Source organism: Coptis chinensis, chromosome 6, assembly GCF_015680905.1.
Source record: "Coptis chinensis isolate HL-2020 chromosome 6, ASM1568090v1, whole genome shotgun sequence".
Taxonomy (NCBI): Eukaryota; Viridiplantae; Streptophyta; class Magnoliopsida; order Ranunculales; family Ranunculaceae; genus Coptis; species Coptis chinensis.
This window is the reverse complement of record NC_141461.1, coordinates 25,202,310-25,220,582: the sequence shown is the minus strand read 5'-3', so window position 1 is coordinate 25,220,582 and position 18,273 is coordinate 25,202,310. Positions and strand designations below refer to the sequence as shown.

The window sequence follows — 18,273 nt, the reverse complement described above, 5'->3', positions numbered from 1 at the left end:
TGGAGCGACTTCGGGAGCCCTGACTGGTGGATCAACAACTGCTTTAGCGACCTTTGGGGTATATATAGATGAACATACCTTCTTAGAAGAGCTTCCAGCGTTTTGTTTTGGTGCTTTGGCTCTGACTTCAGCGACCAAGTCTTTGGCCATTATTAATGGCCCGGTGGGCTCGTTACGTGTGTCGACAAATTGAGTCGGCCGGTCTTGTTCGCTGAGAGGATTTGGTTACACTGATAGGCCTCGAGTTGGTTGCTTCGAAGTTCCATCATGCCCCTAGGGCTTGGAAAATGGAGAACTTGATGCAATGTTGATGGTATAGCCTACATTTGATGAATCCAATGCCGTCCTAGGATGGCATTATAGGACGACTTGATATCTAAGACACTGAAATGCGTATTGAAGCTGACTTTATCTTCTCGCGATCCCAATGAAACTGGGAGTACGATATCAGCAATTAGGTCGGCTCTAGAGCCATTGAACCCGTAAAGAGGAGCAATCTGATCTATGAAGACTGACTTGGGCAAGTTCATCTCCTGGATTATATGGTAGAACAAAATGTCGCATGAACTACCAGGGTCAATCAGAACACGCTTGACTGTCCAGTCACTGATTTTGACATGGACTAGGAGTGCGCCATTATGTGGGAGGCAAACTTTGTTGAGGTTGGCCTCTGTGAAAGTGATATCCCCTGTGTTGCGACCTGAACTTCGCGGGGCAGGTGCTGCTTGTGAAAAAAAGTGGTAAACTTCTTGAAGGGCACCCATGCGCCTTCTTTTATCTCTAGACGAGCTTACTGAGTCATCTGGGAACGTGATCATATAAATAGTTCTTTCATTATCATGATCTGATGAGTGTGACGTCGCTCATGATGGGAACGGTCTCTGGGACGTCCTCTGCTATAGGAGCGAGCTTGGACATTGTGGAAATCTAGACAAGGTGGAGATCTACTGCGCACCCTTCGAGCCATAAGTTTATGGCGAAAATTGCCATCAGCGATGTTGGTGTATTGCTTGATATGGCCTGCTTCTATGAGATCCTGGAGGTAGTGTTTTAACCCCCAACATGCGTCAGTTTCGTGACATTTTGCTCGGTGAAAAGTGGAGTAAGGCTTATTAGGTCGATCTACCGGTTACCGCACGTCAGGTCGGTAATACGCCGCTCGCTTGATCTTGTCCAGTATGTAGCTGGGAGATCGTGTGAGAACAGCGAACTCTTGGTTGTTGTTTGTTCTGTTCCTCGACTTCTGCTCCTATGGTCTGGACCGCTTTTTGGTAGGTGGGGAATCGTCGGAGATCGCTGCTACTTCCTGTTCCTTTGTTAAGCCGTGAAGTTTCAGGCTTTCTTATAGCTTAATGTACTTGTCCACTCGAGCGTATAGCTCGGATAGCGTTTCTGGACGTTCCTTCATTAGCGACCTGGAGAGGTCTGTGTTGCGCACTCGACAGGCGTTGGAGAATGCCAGTGTGGCAAAGGACTCTTTAAGACCACTTTCCATGCATAACAGTTCAGCTTTGAACTGTCCTAGAAACTGGCAAATGGTTTCATCTTCGCCAAATGATAGCTGGAAGAGTGAATCAAGATCAGCTTTCTTACGTCTGTTGTGGACGTACTGACTAGCAAAGAGATCGGTGAGTTGCTCGAAGGTCTTTATCGAGTCTGGCTCGAGTGAGAAGAACCAATCGAGTGCGCCATCTTTGAGACTAGCGGGAAACAAACGACAATGAAGATGATCAAACTCCGGTGCACTATAGAGTGTGAGGCTTTGAATGTAACGAGCTACGTGCTAACCAGGACACGTGCTGCCATCATACATCAGAAAATGTGGTTGTACAAAATCTGGAGGAAACGCTCTACTAAGTACCTCAGTAGTGAACGGGGATGAGCGGTATGTCTTCAGCATTTTTTGGACGATCTAGGTGGCGTCTTTCTTGATTGTGCTTTGGTCGATCCGTTGTGACAGTTCGTTAATCTGTTGATTAACCTCGTTGATGCCGTTTTCTGGTAAGGTACTTGGCGGATTTTGCGTGTCCACTTGGGCGCGTAGCATAACATTCTCCTGCCTGAGCAGGGTGATTTGTTCATTCATCATTCCTAGCTGACTTGCTAAACTCTGAATCTGAGCTTCGAGGCTTGCCATGCTTCGTGGACTTGAGTACTATTCTTTTAGGATTAAGGATTTGTGAAGTGGTTTCTTAAGAAATCGAGACCACAGACGACGCCAATGTAAAGGAGCGCTTTAGTTTTCCTTTACATACAAGGAGGAAAGAGAACGGGATTGGATTTGGGAAAGACCGAGTTCGTTGATAAGCGAACTGCCTACGTATCTTCTCTTGATTCTGGGAGGAGAAAAGAATCATGTTTGGCGTAGTTCATATGAGTGGTATTTATAGATGATTAGAATGAATCTTCTCCCAACACGTGTAAAGATCAACACACATGTAAGGTGGAGATTGAGAAGGTGTGCGAGAACTGTGTTGATTGACATGTTGTAATGATGGGGATTAGTAGCTGTGGTTAGTAGCTTGCGGCAGTGATTTGTGCAAACACAGCTTTGGTCATGATGGCTTATAGAAGATAGGCTGAGTCATGATGTAGAACGATCTGTGGAGTGATGCGATATGTTCTGGAGCGATCCCGCAGCTCGCTGATTCGAGTTAATGATGTAGGTCGGAGAAATAGTGCATAGGTCGGTGTGGTATTTCTACCATGCCGAGCACGTGTTTGATATTCCTGAAAGAGAATATCACTCCCTTACAACTGGGATGAATGCCTAGAGACTTAGCTGTTGGAACTTCTTGAAGTATTTCAACCTACTTATGAGTGTGCAAAATGAAGATGAAGAATATTGAACGTTCTCTTCATTTTGTGTTTTGGTGATAGTCTCACATCGGTAAGTCACCACTAATTTTGTAGGTATATCAAGACTTTCTCTAGCATAAGGGCATGCTCTTAGAGTATAAAGACTTTTGTGTTTGGAGGGAGGATGCACACAAAGCCACACACGCGCATATGCCCGCATCGCACCGCGTCGTGACGTGACGGTTCGGGCTTCGGCTTCTACTATGTGTCAGGTTAGTGTTGGGGTTAAACATCGATACCAATCGATTCCCCACTACCCAGATAACCTGTATTTGAACTCAATTCAATTCCAGACAACAATCTCAATATCAACTACAACCTAGCTAACATGCCCAACTCGCTAAACAACTATTACCAACAGATAAAAATGTAAAACAATAAAAGCAAATCACAACACAAAGATATACCGTGGTTTGGCCAATGATATCTACTTCTATAAGAGCTAATCCTTTTATAAAGTGGGAAGGAATATTACAATCACTCCTTGCAGTCTCTCACCTTACTATAAGAACAGGACTCACGTCCAAATCTAATTACTTATTGAATCAAACCTTCAAGCTATTCTTTATATTCTCTCTTGAGTTGCTAGAGAGAGTTGTTTGTTGTTCTAGAGAGAAGTCTGATTAAGTGCATATCAGTCTTCTGTGCACTATTGTATCCTATGAGAAAGACGCCTACTGTAGTCTTTTTCCTTAAAGACAGTGTATAACACGCCTTGGTAGATGTTGTTTGTTCTGTCCTTGTCTTTTGCTTGCGAAATACCGGTTCTAACATCAGCTACATCAACTGCATGAGTTAAACGGTATATATATATATACACACTTCATAGCAACAACGAAGGCATTAGTAGTCAAAACAATAATAGATCATTTCCAAACAGTTGATCTTAAAACATTATAATCAATTAAGAATCGGTATAGCAATACATGGTTGAGCTTTAAAACTGAAAATCCTGAAAATCGTGATCACGTCCAAACAACTATTAACTCACAATAAAAAATACTGGTGAAACATCTGCCAAATGGCTAGCCGCCTGGCCATGGCGGCGGCATATCCATGTCAGGTTTTGGTCCAAGTCATGAATCAGCTGATATTCTGATTTAGTAATTACTATGCATTGAGAAAATATATTTTAAAGCCTACACTACTCTACATACAGAGGAAAAGGACGGTCAATAATCAATATGACTAGAGAAAATTTGGTCCCTTAGAATAATTAACTGGAAACACCATTCAATCTACTATGAATAAAACCGATTTCATATTAATGGTAGTAATTGTTGAATAAAACAGCAGTACGTTTAGCTCTCCTCTTTACTTTGAATTATCAAAAAAGAAAAAAGAAAAATCACAAATAAAAAGAATATTGAGGAAACCAATACATGGGCAGTGTATTTCGTTCAACTAACAATGTCTTATCGAGTAATACTATACTGACACAGAAAAAATGGCATAATCAATACACAGTGACACGACATGTTGCAATATCGATATTGCAGTGGTGAAAATATGAACAAAAAATCTATTTTATCTCTTTCTCAAAACACTTATTCTATTTCTAATATCATCTTTCTATTATTTTTTTTTTCCATTTTCATATTTTCTTCATAACAAACCATTCATTCCATTGATTTTTCGTGATGCAACATTGACGTTGCAGTTGTATTTCTCAGTGCAATATTAATGTTGCAGTGATTTTCATAGTGCCACATTAATATTGCAGTGGTATTTCTTGAGGCAACATTGATATTGCAGTAGTTTTCATAGTGTAATATTGATGTTGCAGTGTTATTTCTTGGTGTAATATTGATGTTACAGTGATAATTTTTCATAGTGTAACATTAATGTTGCAGTGTTACGTTAATGTGTCGATCAATTGTGCCAGTGTAGAATTATTGATGCCTTACTTGTACGTACAACTTAAAATAGTTCAAACTTGCCCACTTGCAAATTATTTGCGGTGTGAACTTTTGCTAATGTAATTGATATAATATAGCACACTTTAGCTGAAATTGGGTAATTTTTACATTTCCTTTCTCCAAAAAAATAAACTTTTACACACTTCCCACTGGGTTAATTACTTTTTTTTACTTACGTTTTCCTTTGTTACTTTTGCTCACTTCTTTTCTAAACATGTCTGCAGATATAATTTTCTTTGGCGTTTGGATATTTTGTATTGCATTATCATGTTGACATGTAATTGTCTAGTTGATCTGATCAGCTATTTTCTTTGGCCTTTGGTATCAATTCGATAAGGTATATATATGCTTTTGCTGATAACTTATCTTTATGAAAATTGGGATTATATTGTCCCCTTCCGAAGTTCACATACACAAATAACCGCAGCTCCTTCTAGAAAGATGCTTGCCAAGTAAGAATAAAAAGGACAAAACTCATTAAAGTAATTTCACTCTCAACAGATTATTACACACCTCGAAATCTGTTCCACTTACCAAACTCCGTACATAACCATCCTCGCTACACTGAGCACTAAAAACAGTTACAACTACTCACACGGAGTCACTCTCTTAACCTGCCACACCCAGTAGAAAAACGGCAGTCACTTACTATAAACAGTCACAACACATGTGCCAAAAAAACCACGTGGATACCACTCATTAGTTCAACAGTAACAGCGCCGTCAATAATCCCGTTACACTCCCCCGTTACCTGTTTTTCTCGAATCTGAATATCCTTTCCTCTTTCTCACTCTCACTCTCACTCTTCACCAACACAGAAAAAAAGAGGGCCAATCTCAAACCTCTCTCTGAGAAAAAAAAAAAAAAACTTTCCATGGGAAAGTTTATGAGAAAATGTAAAAGAAATAGTGAAGTAGTAGTAATGGAAGCACAACTTGGTGTTCGAACACGAGCTCGAAGTAAAGTTCTAGCTGCCTTAGCTGAAGCAAGTGAAAGCAAACGAAGAAAACTTATTTCTTCTTCATATATGCATGGCAGTACGTTGAAAGAAACTTTATCTGAACAGAATTCAGTTTCTAGTCAAGTACTAGTTTCTAACTGTTCGAGTAACGGATCAAGTGAGTTAGTTAATGACAGTTTAAGATCCGTTGAAGATCTAGAGGTAAACATTCTAAACTTAATTCAAAATTTCATTAAACTCTTCCGGTTTTATCGCTAACTGTTATTAATTTTGAATAATTTCAAAAAAAATTTCAGTACGAGAGTCATGAAATAGAGAACTTATTGTCGTACAAGAAAGAACAACGGTATTCTCTAATTATCTATCTTCCTTTTGTAAGCCACGTTCTTTTCAGTTACAACCAATTCCATGAGAGAGAAATTTTCATAAACTTTTATTTATATATATAATGTCTCATTTCTACATTTCTTGGTCTTCTTAAACAGAACTTATTCATCAAGTGAATTCAACGAACTGGATTCATTAGAAAGACAATCAGAGGAGGCGAATTACCGCCAGAATTCAACGGCGGAGAAAATGCCGACAGAAACAGAAATTGATGACTTCTTCTCTGTAGCTGAGAAAGAAGAGAAGAAAAGGTTTGAAGAGAAGTAAGTTTAAACCTTAAACTCTATGTTTCTATATTTTGCTATGTAAACTAAAGTAATTTTTTCTTGAAATGTAGGTATAATTATGATGTGATTAAAGATGTACCATTAGAAGGACGATTCGAATGGATTGAAATGAAACTATGAAGAAAAAGGAGTAGAAATGCAAATAAGTTAGATTTTAGTTGTCTTTTTCTTTGTATGTGTACAGATTTTTAGTTATTTCTCTAGCAAGTAATCTATCTATCAATGTAAGGAAGGAAGGAAGGAAGCTCTGTTTGTCTGTGTACGAAATACCGAAAGAACATAGTTTCTGAAAATTTTCTTCTCTTTTGGGGATGGAATGAAACCGTTAAGAATAATAAAAATTCAGTTTCTAGTAGTAGTCTTTAAATTTTAGTGTCTTCTGTTCTTTCTTTGATTCTCTGAATTTCTCTGGCTTGTTTTTTTTTTCTAACTTGTACACTTGTAGTCAGTAAAATTGAAATGAAATGAAATGTTGGGGCCCAATATGAGTTGTAAGAAGTTGGGTCCATGGACAATTGAAGACTGGAGATAAGCCTGATTGAGAATTGTATGCTTTATGCTTCTAGGCGGTGATTGGTTTTTTGTAGTTTCCATATGTTTTGTATCTTTTGGATTATATAGGTAAGTAGTAAAGATGGATTTCTGTTGGGACCCATTAAGGCATTGATTTTTGGCCCATTTATATCAATTTATTGATGAACCTCTTTACTGAGTGAAATAAGTGTTTTTGGTCATTTGGTGTAGCTAGCTAGGTTCTCAATTGTTGTAGGTAATAATTTATGAATTTGTATTTTCATATAAGTAATCATACTCCTTTTCAAAGAATTATAAGCTCATCCAAAAACAAATAGAGTGAATTTCATAGTCTACAACTCTACATAAACACTGGGGAATATTACTATCGACCTTTAGCAATCAACAGGTACAATTGTACGAGAACTTGCCAATTTGTTTTCAGTTTGATCAGAATGTGACTAGTTTTTTCCTATTTTGTATTTACCTTGCTATCTCTGATTCGTCATTTCTTCGTGGTTGTGTGTCATTTTACACGGAATTAAACGTAGGACTTTTTCAGATGGCAAAAATTTGTAGACGGTAGAAAACAAAAGGAATAAGACATGGAAAAAGCCTATATATATATATATATATCTGTGAGAACAGATAGGCAGTGCTTAATGCAAAAGAAACAGAGTGGTTTGAGCTAAAAAAAAGTACGTTACAAGTACCTAGTGGATCTTGCCACCATGGCTCACTAAAAAGAAGCAACAAAAGCATAAGCAAATTTGGTGAAATTTTATGTAAACGAAGGTACGAACTTTCATCTATGTTTGCATCATTATGAAAGAAACTTGGTGGTAGAAATGCCTATCAAGTATAAAGTACTACCTAGCAGAATCCTACTCCCTTCAAAACACCTCTGTTTAGCATAAACTTATAGAAAACATTAATTACAGGCAAACAACACAGCCATAGTTGCATAACTGTCAGTTGTCGCTTAATTCTGACTTTGGTCCCTTACTCCCTTGAATCCACTTTTATCTTAAATTTTCTTGCAAATTTCCAACATGTTTAAAGGTAGAGTCATAGCTGAAAATTTTATTAAACCGGACAATATCTCAAGTATCTGAATGCATCATGAAATGCTATGTTCGGAATAATTTCTCAATTTACATGTAAAACCCCCACGCAAAGTACTGTTTCTCTAATTATATGTAGTATGCAGTGGAGATCCCCGGATCGCCGGTCCGGGCTGCAGCCCACCTCAACTTTCCTTTAAAATATATACAACATATTAGTAGTAAAAATATACTATTTCCGCCCAAAAGAAAATTAGTTGCAGCCTCCCATCGAGAATCCTAGATCTGCCCCAACCATTGCTTTCGGTTTTGTTTTTTTTGTTGATCTTGATCACACCTAAGAACACAATCACGTACCTCAACTAGTTATGATTAGTGCTCTAATTATGATTAGTGCACTTTCAGTACTCTCCACTCTCAACCACTTGTAGCAGACCACGTGTCCAGACTACAAACAGGTCGTGCATATGACCTAAGGTTAGGTCGTCCAAACGACATAGGAAACGTAACCGCTATAAGCTAGTCAACAACATCATTAATGAGAAATCATTACTTTGTAACGGAAGGAGTAAAAACAATCATCAAGATAGCGCAAAAGGGAGATATGATCTACGCCTATAAAAGAAGGCGTCTTCTCCATTCTCAGTAGAGGCCAATTCTCCATTTTCTCGATCATCTATCTCCCCTCCAAATATTGTCACCAAGTACGGTACGGGTTTAAAATGGTGTACTTGAAAAAAACTTAGTTCGTGTTTTAAACGGAACGTCTCGGTAAAAAAACTGAAAAAAGCGTAAAAAAACGGGTTTAAAACGGTAAAACGGGTTTAAAACGTAAAAGAAACGGTAAAAACCGATGATAAAGAATATAATAGATAAGGAGTTTGATTTTTTATAAGAGTGGAAAAAAGAATAGGCACATAAAATAAAAATAATAATAATACAAATGAAAGAAAATTTAAATATATGAAAATATCAAATTATCATTACTCATCTAAATACTAGAAGTTTTAGATTCAGTACAAAAACACGACTCTAAATAAGATACTACTAATTACCAACTATAATGGCATAATCAAGTATTACAAATAAGTTAATAACTTTAAAAATTTCAATTATTAATAGTCCAAAGAAAAATAGAACTGTCGCAATAAGTTAATCTAACACCCACTCATCAAAAAGGTAAACTCCAAAAATCCTTTTTCTTTTCGCGTTTCTGCTTGCTATTCCGATGGAGGGACTTGGATAACATATGTCACAGGTGGAATATCTTGCCATTCTTCGGTACCGTCTTATGATTTTTCTATACCCTGATCTTGGTCTTTGCCCTATATGCAAGAATGTTTTTGGGGTTCATGTTAGATCATGTTAGAGACATTTTGTATACATTTTCCTGGGTTTAAATACCGACATGATCATGTTAGAGACATTTTGTGTGATGCAGTTTGGAGGGCTGGGGTACAAGTGAAGAAAGAAGCTCCTGTTAACTTTTTCACTGATCCGAATGAGGGCAGATCGACACTTCGGCCTGCGGATGTCTTGATTTACAGTTGGTCTAAGCGAAAAATATGCATGTGTTGAAGTGACTTGCCTAAGAGAGTAGCGACAGGGAAGATGGAGAAGCATGAGGAAGCTTGCAGGGCTAACCAGCATTGTTTCATTCCATTCAATTTCGAAACTTTCGGTTTCTTAGAACAACAGTTTGTTGAGCTCCTCAAGAAACTTCAGAAAGTTATGGACAATAACGTCATGACAGCTGGTTCTAACGAGTTTGTTTTTAGAAGGATATGATTTGCTATTCAGAAAGGACTTGCGGGCCAGCTTGTTGCACGTTTGTCCTAATTATTTGTAAAATTCGTTATCATTATCAATAAAATTTTCACTTAAAAAAAAAGATTAATAAAGTTTTAAACAGGAGATTTTCAAAATCTCGGGTTTTAAACGTTTTTTAAGTTTAAAACGCATTTTTTTGAAAAATCCGGTTTTAAACTCGAACAAGACGTCTTGCCAATATCTCGAGTTTTAAACGCGTGAATTTGGTGACAATGCCGCTCCAATCAACCAATCAAAAGCTTGAACTACATCCGACTTAATTGCCAAATTTGGTGATAATGCCACTCCAATCAACCAATCAAAAGCTCGAACTATGTCCGACTTGATTCAAATTAACTAAAGAACTCGATACGTAGGCAGTGTAGGGAGATTTTCCGTCATTAACTAAATGACACGTGGGAGGAAAATGACCCAGGACTATAGATGTCCAGAATGAGACGAGAGCCATCGGATTAGTTCTATGAATAAGTGATCTCGTGTTTATCACGAGTGTTTAGTAAGCATGTGCCAAGCACGTGACTAATTGCCTTTAAGCATAACAGTTCTCCAAGTCATTAGGAATTGATATTGACAGTTCCTGAACAAAAGGAAACTGAAGAGGGCGATATTTGATGATAAGAAAGGAATTGTAATGACATATCTTAAGAGTTACTTTTTAGATATAATCTTCCCATATACGATGGGATATTCTAATCAATAAGGAAATCTACCTCTAATAAGATATGGTCTAGATTTAGACTTCCATAAGGAGAGAATTCCTAATAGGAAGGCAGAGTCCAAAGATGGAAGAGAACTTGCAAGTGGGGAGGTTAACCCTAACCCTATGACTCTCAAAGCTCTTCCTATATAAACCATAGAAATTTGCTCTTAGGAACTATGCAAAATAGGGTTTGATTCTTCTAAATAAACAAAGAGATACGTAGGCAGTCGCCAGGCGGTTCAACCCTGAATATTAATTCAAAATCATCTCATCCCTTTTCTGTTAAGAAAGAGATTCCTAATCACAAGGTATAGAGGAAGATTAGGGGATACTCAGAAAATCCCCTACATCTTTTGGTGTCGTCTGTGGGGATGATAGCAGGTAAATATTTATTTCGAACGACTGATTTAGTTTAAAAACTCTTACTGTTGTGATGGCAAGAGCAAAAAAAAACAAAGGGTGGCGCTACTACCCGCAGCATCGCTGTCAGAGAAGAAGAGCACGAGATGCTTGAAAGTGGGGAGAATGTCGATCACCATGATATGAGTAATCCCCTTTAAGGACAGGTAACCAACACCGATGGACTAGTTGCTCCCGGTGTAGGCCCTAGAAATGACGCTCAAGGAGAGCGCCAAAATGGTGAGAATGCCTTTCTTACCAACCCAGAGTCTGTTCAGGCGGTACAAGCTCTGGAATAGCAAAGAAGCAACCTTGAGCAATAGGTACAGCTGCTGAGGCATTTGTATCAATCTGATACAGGGAAGGAGCCGCTCATCGATCTCGATGGAGACGGCCTTCCAGAGGGCAGTCGAGCTAGGAACCCAAGGCGTAGGGATCCAGTTCGGCACGAACCATTAAAATCAGAGTATAGTAATTCAGATGAGAACTCAGATACAACATCAGAATCAGAGTTAACTATTAGGAACGTGATGTCAACCCCTGACACCAAAAAAAATCTAGAATAAGAGACTTACTACCAAAGAAAGCTCATGGGAGACTGAGAAAAACAACTTGATTCGTCAGATGCATAGAATGACCGGTAAAGGAAGAAAAATGTAAGACTCCCTTGTTCAATCCGCTATAATGGGGGCAGGCAGATCTCCTTTTGCATCATGTGTAATAAGAAAGCCCTATCCCCGTGGTTATAGACAACCGAAGTTTAGTATCTTCAGTGGTAAGTCAGATCCGGTGGATCACGTATTCAGATATGAAAGGTATGACCACGTCATGTGTCAAGAGTTTAAAGCTTCCCTATTTGGATCCACATTCCAGTGGTATCACAGGTTACCTGAGCGGCAGATCAGGTCCTTAGAAGATCTATTTATGACCTCCATAGACAGGTACTCATGTAACAAGCACCAACCAAAATAGATCGATGCACTATTCAACATCAAGAAAAAGGACAGAGAGGCATTGAGGTCCTACATGCAACGATTTATGGAAATTTCAATTCAGATAGAGTCCTGTGATGAATAGACTACTATAATAGCTTTCAAACAAGGGTTGGATGAAAATAATGCCTTGTTCGGGTCCCTTTCCAGGAAACCACCCCGTGATTTGGAGGAACTCCTAGACAGGGTTGAAACTCATGCAGGGTGGGAGGATGATGTCCTGAACAGACATCAGGAAGCAAATAAGACTAATCGGGCAACCCCTGTGGTCCCTCAAGAGGGTAACATGAACTCTTCACCTCAAAAGCCAAAGAGGGACTGTAATCGTGGTCACCAAAAGACTGAATCCCCATCAAAGGGACGAATGCCCAGAGGTCAGTACCAAAATCTAGCCAGCAATGGAGATGGAAAACCACAAAAGAAGCCACGAATGGAAGGAGCTGAAGAAGCTCTTCCCTCGATGGACAGAAACTTCGCCCCTCTGAACAAAATGCCAGACGAGGTCCTGGACTCGATCAAGAACTAGAGCTACCTCAAATGGTCAGCTCCACTCAAGCCTAGCTCCCTGGGTACTAGAGACCAGAGGACCTGCTGCAAGTTCCATAAGAGTAAGGGTCACATTACTAGAGCCTGTAGGACCCTAAAGAATGAACTACAGGACCTGATTGAAAGAGGGTATTTGAAGCAGTTTGTAGCACACGAGCAGGTGAACGCAGTACAACCTGAGGAGATCATCATGTCAGTTTAGGATCCCCCAGGTACTGGACCACTCAATGGCCGGCTCTATATAAACATGATTTCAGGAAAGGCAAGCAAGCGAAGTGGGCAGGCCACAGAAAAGGGTGTGTGATACCAAATGCGTGTGGCCAAGCGAATGAGGATCATGAACAATGAATTGACTATGGATTGTGCTCAAGTTGACACGTTACCCCACAATGATCCACTCATCCTTTTCACTGAGGTCGACTGTCTCAGTATCCAGAGTCCACATAGGATGCATTGGTTCTTACACTTCCTTTCGGAGATTAAGATTTGCATCATATATTGGTTGATCTAGGAAGTTCAGCAGATGTGTTATACTATGACGCATTAAAAAAAACTGTAGATTCTTGACTCTGAGATGGTTGCCACCAACTCCAACTTGTATGGATTCAGCGGAGACAAAGCTCTAACAATTGGGGAGGTCCAGCTACCCATAGCTACTAGCTCGGTAACCTTCATTATAAATTTTGTTGTGGTAAAAGCTAACACACCCTATCGTATAATCTTAGGCAGGACCTGGCTGCACAGACTCCGCGCTGTTCCCAGCACCTATCACCAGTGTCTAAAATTCCCACATAATGGAAAAATTGAGACAATCAGAGGAGATCAGGTGGCTTCCAAAACATGCTACGCTCTGGCGACAAAGCAATCCCTACTCCTTTTTGAACCAATAGAGGTGGGGCAACCCGCCAAATAACAATTACAGTTGGATCCCCCTCTCCCAGACCTGGTCCCAAGAGAGAGGGAGGATCCCCCCCTCACTGGAGCTGTTAGAGAAAGTGGAAATTGTGGGAGGAAGCTCGCCCAAAACCACTTTCATCGGCACCTTACTGAGTTCTGAAAAGCGCCAGGCTCCAATACACTTCCTCCGAGAGCACAAAGACGTGTTTGCTTGGTCATTTGAAAAAATGCCAGGAATTGACCCCCATATGACATGCCACCGGCTCAATGTCCGCGATGATGCAGTAATAGTCAAACAGAAACCAAGAAAAATAGGTGTTGACAGATTCAAAGCAATAAAAGCCAAAGTTGAAAAGCTAAAGGCAGCTAATTTTATCAGGGAAATCAATTTTCCCACCTTGATTTCTAATATTGTACCAGTACGTAAGAATAATGGATCATAGAGAATCTGTATCGACTTCACAGATCTGAACCGCGCGTGTCCAAAAGACAGTTACCCTCTGCCACGGCTTGACAAATTGGTGGATGCGATGGCTGGACATGAATTGTTATCCTTCACACATGGGTCGTCTGGCTACAACTAGATCCCATTGCATGAGGAAGACCACAAGCATGCTAGTTTCACAATCGAGGATGGCGTGTACTGTTATCAGGTCATGTCGTTCGGACTAAAAAATACGGGAGCCACATACCAACATTTGGTAAAAAAAAATATTTGAGGGATTGATAGGCGACATTGTGGAGGTGTATGTAGACGATCTCTTGATCAAAAGCCTAAGACAAGGAGATCATCTCTCCCACCTGGAACGTGCATTTGACATTCTTCGAGAGTATCGCATGAAACTTAACTCGGTGAAATGTGCTTTCGTTGTCTCATCAGGGAAGTTTTTAGGGTATCTGGTTACTAGGCAAGGAATCGAAGCAAACCCAGATCAGATCCGGGCACTCATAGAAATGCCTTCACCTAAAAGCATGAAAGAGGTTCAAAAGGTTACAGGCAGGTTAGCAGCTCTGAACATGTTCATCTCCAAGAGTTCAGATAAGTGCAAACCTTTGTTTCAATTACTGCAAAAAAAATACCTCATTTGCATGGACGAAAGAATGCCAAAAAGCATTCAATCAACTCAAAACGTGGGGGCACCACTAATCCTTTCCAAACCAGTTGAGGGAGAAGTTTTGGGTCTTTATCTCTCTTTATCTGACTACGGTATCAGTTCTGTACTGATACGCGTGGACAAAAAGAAGGTTGAAAAACCTATCTATTTCTTGAGTTGAACGCTCCTACCGGCAGAAACAAGGTACCCTAAACTTGAAAAAGTTGCTTTAGCCTTTGTTTTTGTGGCAGAGAAGTTATGACCATACTTCTAGTCCCACACTATCATAATAATCACAGAATACCAGTTACGATCAGTTCTGGAAAGGCCGAACATGTCATGAATATTATCTTAATGGTCCGTGCGACTGTCAGAGTAAGATATAATCTACGTCCCATGAATCTCAGAGAAGGGTCAGGCACTAGCAGAATTCTTGGGAGAATTCCTAATGACCTACACTAGGAACAACTCAACACTCCCCAGTTTAGATGATAACATCCTATTTGAATCTCCAAATACCCATCCAGGTCCTTGGGAGCTGCGCTCCAATGGTGACTATTTGTGGATGGATTTATAAATGATAGAGGCGTGGGAATTGGAGCTATGTTAGTTACTCCTGACAACATGCGACTGGAGAAATCCATCAAATTAGGTTGGAATGCCTCTAACAATGAAGCAGAGTATGAGGCGACACTTGCTGGCCTCACAATGACTCTCGACCTGGGCTTAACATACCTCACAGTTTTTAGTGACTCACAACTGGTTATGTTTCAAGTTGATAGAGGTTACGAGGCCAGGGATGAATGAATGGCTAAATACCTAGAACTGGTAAGGGGTCCTTAGAGCAAGTTCGAGAATATTCAGTTTTATCAGCTGCCTCTATCAGAAAATCGACACGCAGATGCTTTGGCATATGTTGCCTCAATATTGGGCAACAACGAGTTTCGCTCCATCCCTATAGAGTTCTAGGACAAACTTAGCATCAAAACACCCATTTCTACAACAGTTTGTGTTATTCCAGCCACTGCACCAAACTGGATGGATCCATACAAGTCTTATCTCAAGGACGGGACACTTTCAGAGGATAAGAACACAGCAAGGCATCTACTTGCAAAGGTACAAAGATTCACCCTTATTGGAGATAAACTTTACAAGAAGTCCTTCTTGAGACTTCATCTCTGATGTCTCTCCCTAGACCTCGCTGAACAGGTCATGCGAGAGGTTCACGAAGGAATTTGGGGCAACCACACCAGGGGCAGAACACTCGCTCTCAAGATCCTAAGGTAAGGGTACTTTTGGCCTTACATGCAAAAGGATGTACAAATTTTTGCCCACAAATGTGAAAAATGTGAGCGATATGCTCCGCTTATCCATGGTCCAGCAACAAAGATGTACCAATTGGCCAGCCCATGACCATTTGCACAGTGGGAATTGACATTGTGGAACCCTTGCCAACCGCTCCCGGCAATGTCAGATTCTTATTGGTCGCGACGGACTACTTCACCAAGTGGATAGAACCAGTTCCCCTTGTCTTAATTCTAGAACAAGATGTCAAAAAGTTCATTTGGAACAACATTGTCTGTAGGTTTGGCATACCCAAAGTTATCATCTTAGATAATGAGCAACAGTTCGCTGGCAGATTGGTTGCTAAACTCTGTGAAGAGTTACACATCACCCATCTTTTATCAACTCCAAGGTATCCACAAGGCAATGGCCAAGCTGAGGCCTCTAATAGGGTTATTTTGGATAACATGAAGCGCAAATTAGATGACGCAAAGGATTTATGGGTCGAGGAACTACCTAAGGTCCTATGGGTAGGGCTAGAAATGGAGCGGGTTCGGGTAAGATTTTCACTCAAAACTCTTTACCATATTTGGATCCATTTGGATTTGGGTCGGATTTCGGATATCCATATCCATTAAAAAACACAAAAAAATACACTATTTTAATGATTTTCATATATAAATGTAAGATATAAATTAAGTTTTAGGCATCAAAATATAAATCTTGTTAAAATGATTTGGGTTTTTAGATATTCGGGTCAGATTCTAGTCACAATCATAGAAACCATATCCGTTAAAATGGATTCGGATATGGTCGGATTCGGGTCGCATCCCGTACCATTTCCAGCCCTACCTATGGGTATACCAAACCACACCCAGATGATCAACTGGTGGCTTCCCATTTTCACTGACCTACGGAACTGAAGCTGTCATACCACCCAAACTGATAGCTCCCACTCAGAAGTCGGACGTGGTGCACACCATAGACAATGAGGAATTGTTATGCAGAGAAATGGATCTCCTGGATTAAAAGCGAGAAGGCGCCGCATTGCGATTGGCTGCCAACTAGCAGATTCTGAAAAGATCATATGACAAGATAGTCTGAATTCGAGCTTTCAAATCTGGCGATCTGGTTCTACGTGAGATCCTAGAGTGTAATGGCAAGCTTGGGCCCAACTGGGAAGGACCATATAGCATTGATAAGGTTGGCCGAACTGGTTTTTAATACTTACGTACTATTGAAGGGGACGTTCTTGTCAAACCATGGAACGCAGAGCACCTTCGCAAGTACTATCAGTAAATTGTTATTTCATGCTTCTTAATTTAATGCATTATTTATTCTCTCTTATCAATAAAGTTTCTCAACTTGCAATCGAATTTATTTCTTACGTCAGCTCTTTATTTATTATCCACAATAGATTAAGTGATAAGTGCTCAAAAAGTGCAATTTATCCCTCGATTATGCCTCTTGTTTAGCCATCTTAGTGGACTAATAGTGTTTGTAAGTTATGTTTTAAGATTCTACAGGTGAAAAAGAGAGTTTTGTAGAATATTAGAGAAAAAGGGGTAAAACAGAGCAATACGGAGCATTAAGGATCACATGGGAAGCTCGTGGACAATCATGGAAAAGGCCAAGGAATTGAAGCTATTAAAGATGCGACTTGGACCTATTTTAAAGCCTATTTGGAAGCCCAAGGCCAAATGATTCGTTGCTTGGACCAAAGCCCGCAAAAGAAGAAAGAAAAATAGACCAAAGGTGGAAAAATAGAGTCTCGCGTTTGAGACGCGACTATCGTGCGTCCAGATGCAACCCATGCGTTTGGGACGCATAGATCGAGCGTCCAGACACGTTGATTAAGTCTGGGATGCATGAATAGTGCGTCCAGATGCATGGATCGACACTGTAGCCAATTTCTTCTCAGTTTTGGAGACGAAGTTAGACTCTGAAAGAAGTCTATTTGTATTAGGAAACAAATGATGGTTTGGAATGCTTCTAGAGCTCATTGTAGCCTCTATAAATAGAGGACCTAAGTGCCTCATGTAAATGGCCAATTCACTTATATTCTTGTCTCCAGAACTTGAGGCAGAGAGAGATTAATAATAAAAGATCTGTTTTAACTAGCTGAGTCTTAATAAATTAGTCTTTCTAGTCTTATGTTCTTCGACTCTTCTTCTTCTCGTTCTTCGTGTTCTTCCTTCTATATGAAAGGCTAATCTTCTCCTTCAAGGGAGGAGATGAAGCCAGTGCTTAAGGTTTAATGATTCTTCTGGTTTATGGTGTTCTTCAATCAGGTTAGTTCTTTATGTTTTTAGTTATTAGTTCTATTGCCCACACCAGGGGATGGAAGTATAGATTAAGGTTTTTATTTATTACAATTGAATATCATGCTAGTTTAGGGTTTTATTTATTGCAATTGAATATTTGCTCTAAGCCTTTAGGGAATTATCTTCTCACTATCTGTTCAAGAATATTGTATGCCAATTTGCTTTGGAACCAGTGATACTGAGTTTGGGGAAGCTGAATCAGATGCCGTTCCTTTCT

At 39.8% G+C, this 18,273-nt stretch overlaps 2 protein-coding genes across 2 annotated transcripts; one reads left to right on the top strand and one right to left on the bottom strand.

The window, feature by feature from the left end:
* Window positions 1-320: 320 nt before the first annotated feature.
* Window positions 321-818, bottom strand: LOC147492301 (uncharacterized). The gene has a single exon (XM_086567463.1). It carries the CDS (start codon window positions 816-818, stop codon window positions 321-323), a length of 498 nt encoding a protein of 165 aa, XP_086423589.1.
* Window positions 819-5,575: 4,757 nt separating this feature from the next.
* Window positions 5,576-6,771, top strand: LOC147492300 (cyclin-dependent kinase inhibitor 6-like). The gene is made up of 4 exons (XM_086565862.1): window positions 5,576-5,940; window positions 6,036-6,085; window positions 6,225-6,389; window positions 6,464-6,771. The coding sequence occupies exons 1-4, from the start codon at window positions 5,653-5,655 to the stop codon at window positions 6,531-6,533; spliced, it is 573 nt and encodes a 190-aa protein (XP_086421988.1). The 5' UTR covers window positions 5,576-5,652; the 3' UTR covers window positions 6,534-6,771.
* Window positions 6,772-18,273: the final 11,502 nt, after the last annotated feature.

Bases quoted from the DNA above. Each gene is read 5' to 3' on its own strand.
- LOC147492301 (XM_086567463.1), bottom strand. From the start codon at position 818: ATGATCACGTTCCCAGATGACTCAGTAAGCTCGTCTAGAGATAAAAGA.
- LOC147492300 (XM_086565862.1), top strand. From the start codon at position 5,653: ATGGGAAAGTTTATGAGAAAATGTAAAAGAAATAGTGAAGTAGTAGTA. The intron at 6,086-6,224 runs GTATTCTCTAAT...CTTCTTAAACAG, and splicing joins TCGTACAAGAAAGAACAACG to AACTTATTCATCAAGTGAAT. The intron at 6,390-6,463 runs GTAAGTTTAAAC...CTTGAAATGTAG, and splicing joins AAGAAAAGGTTTGAAGAGAA to GTATAATTATGATGTGATTA.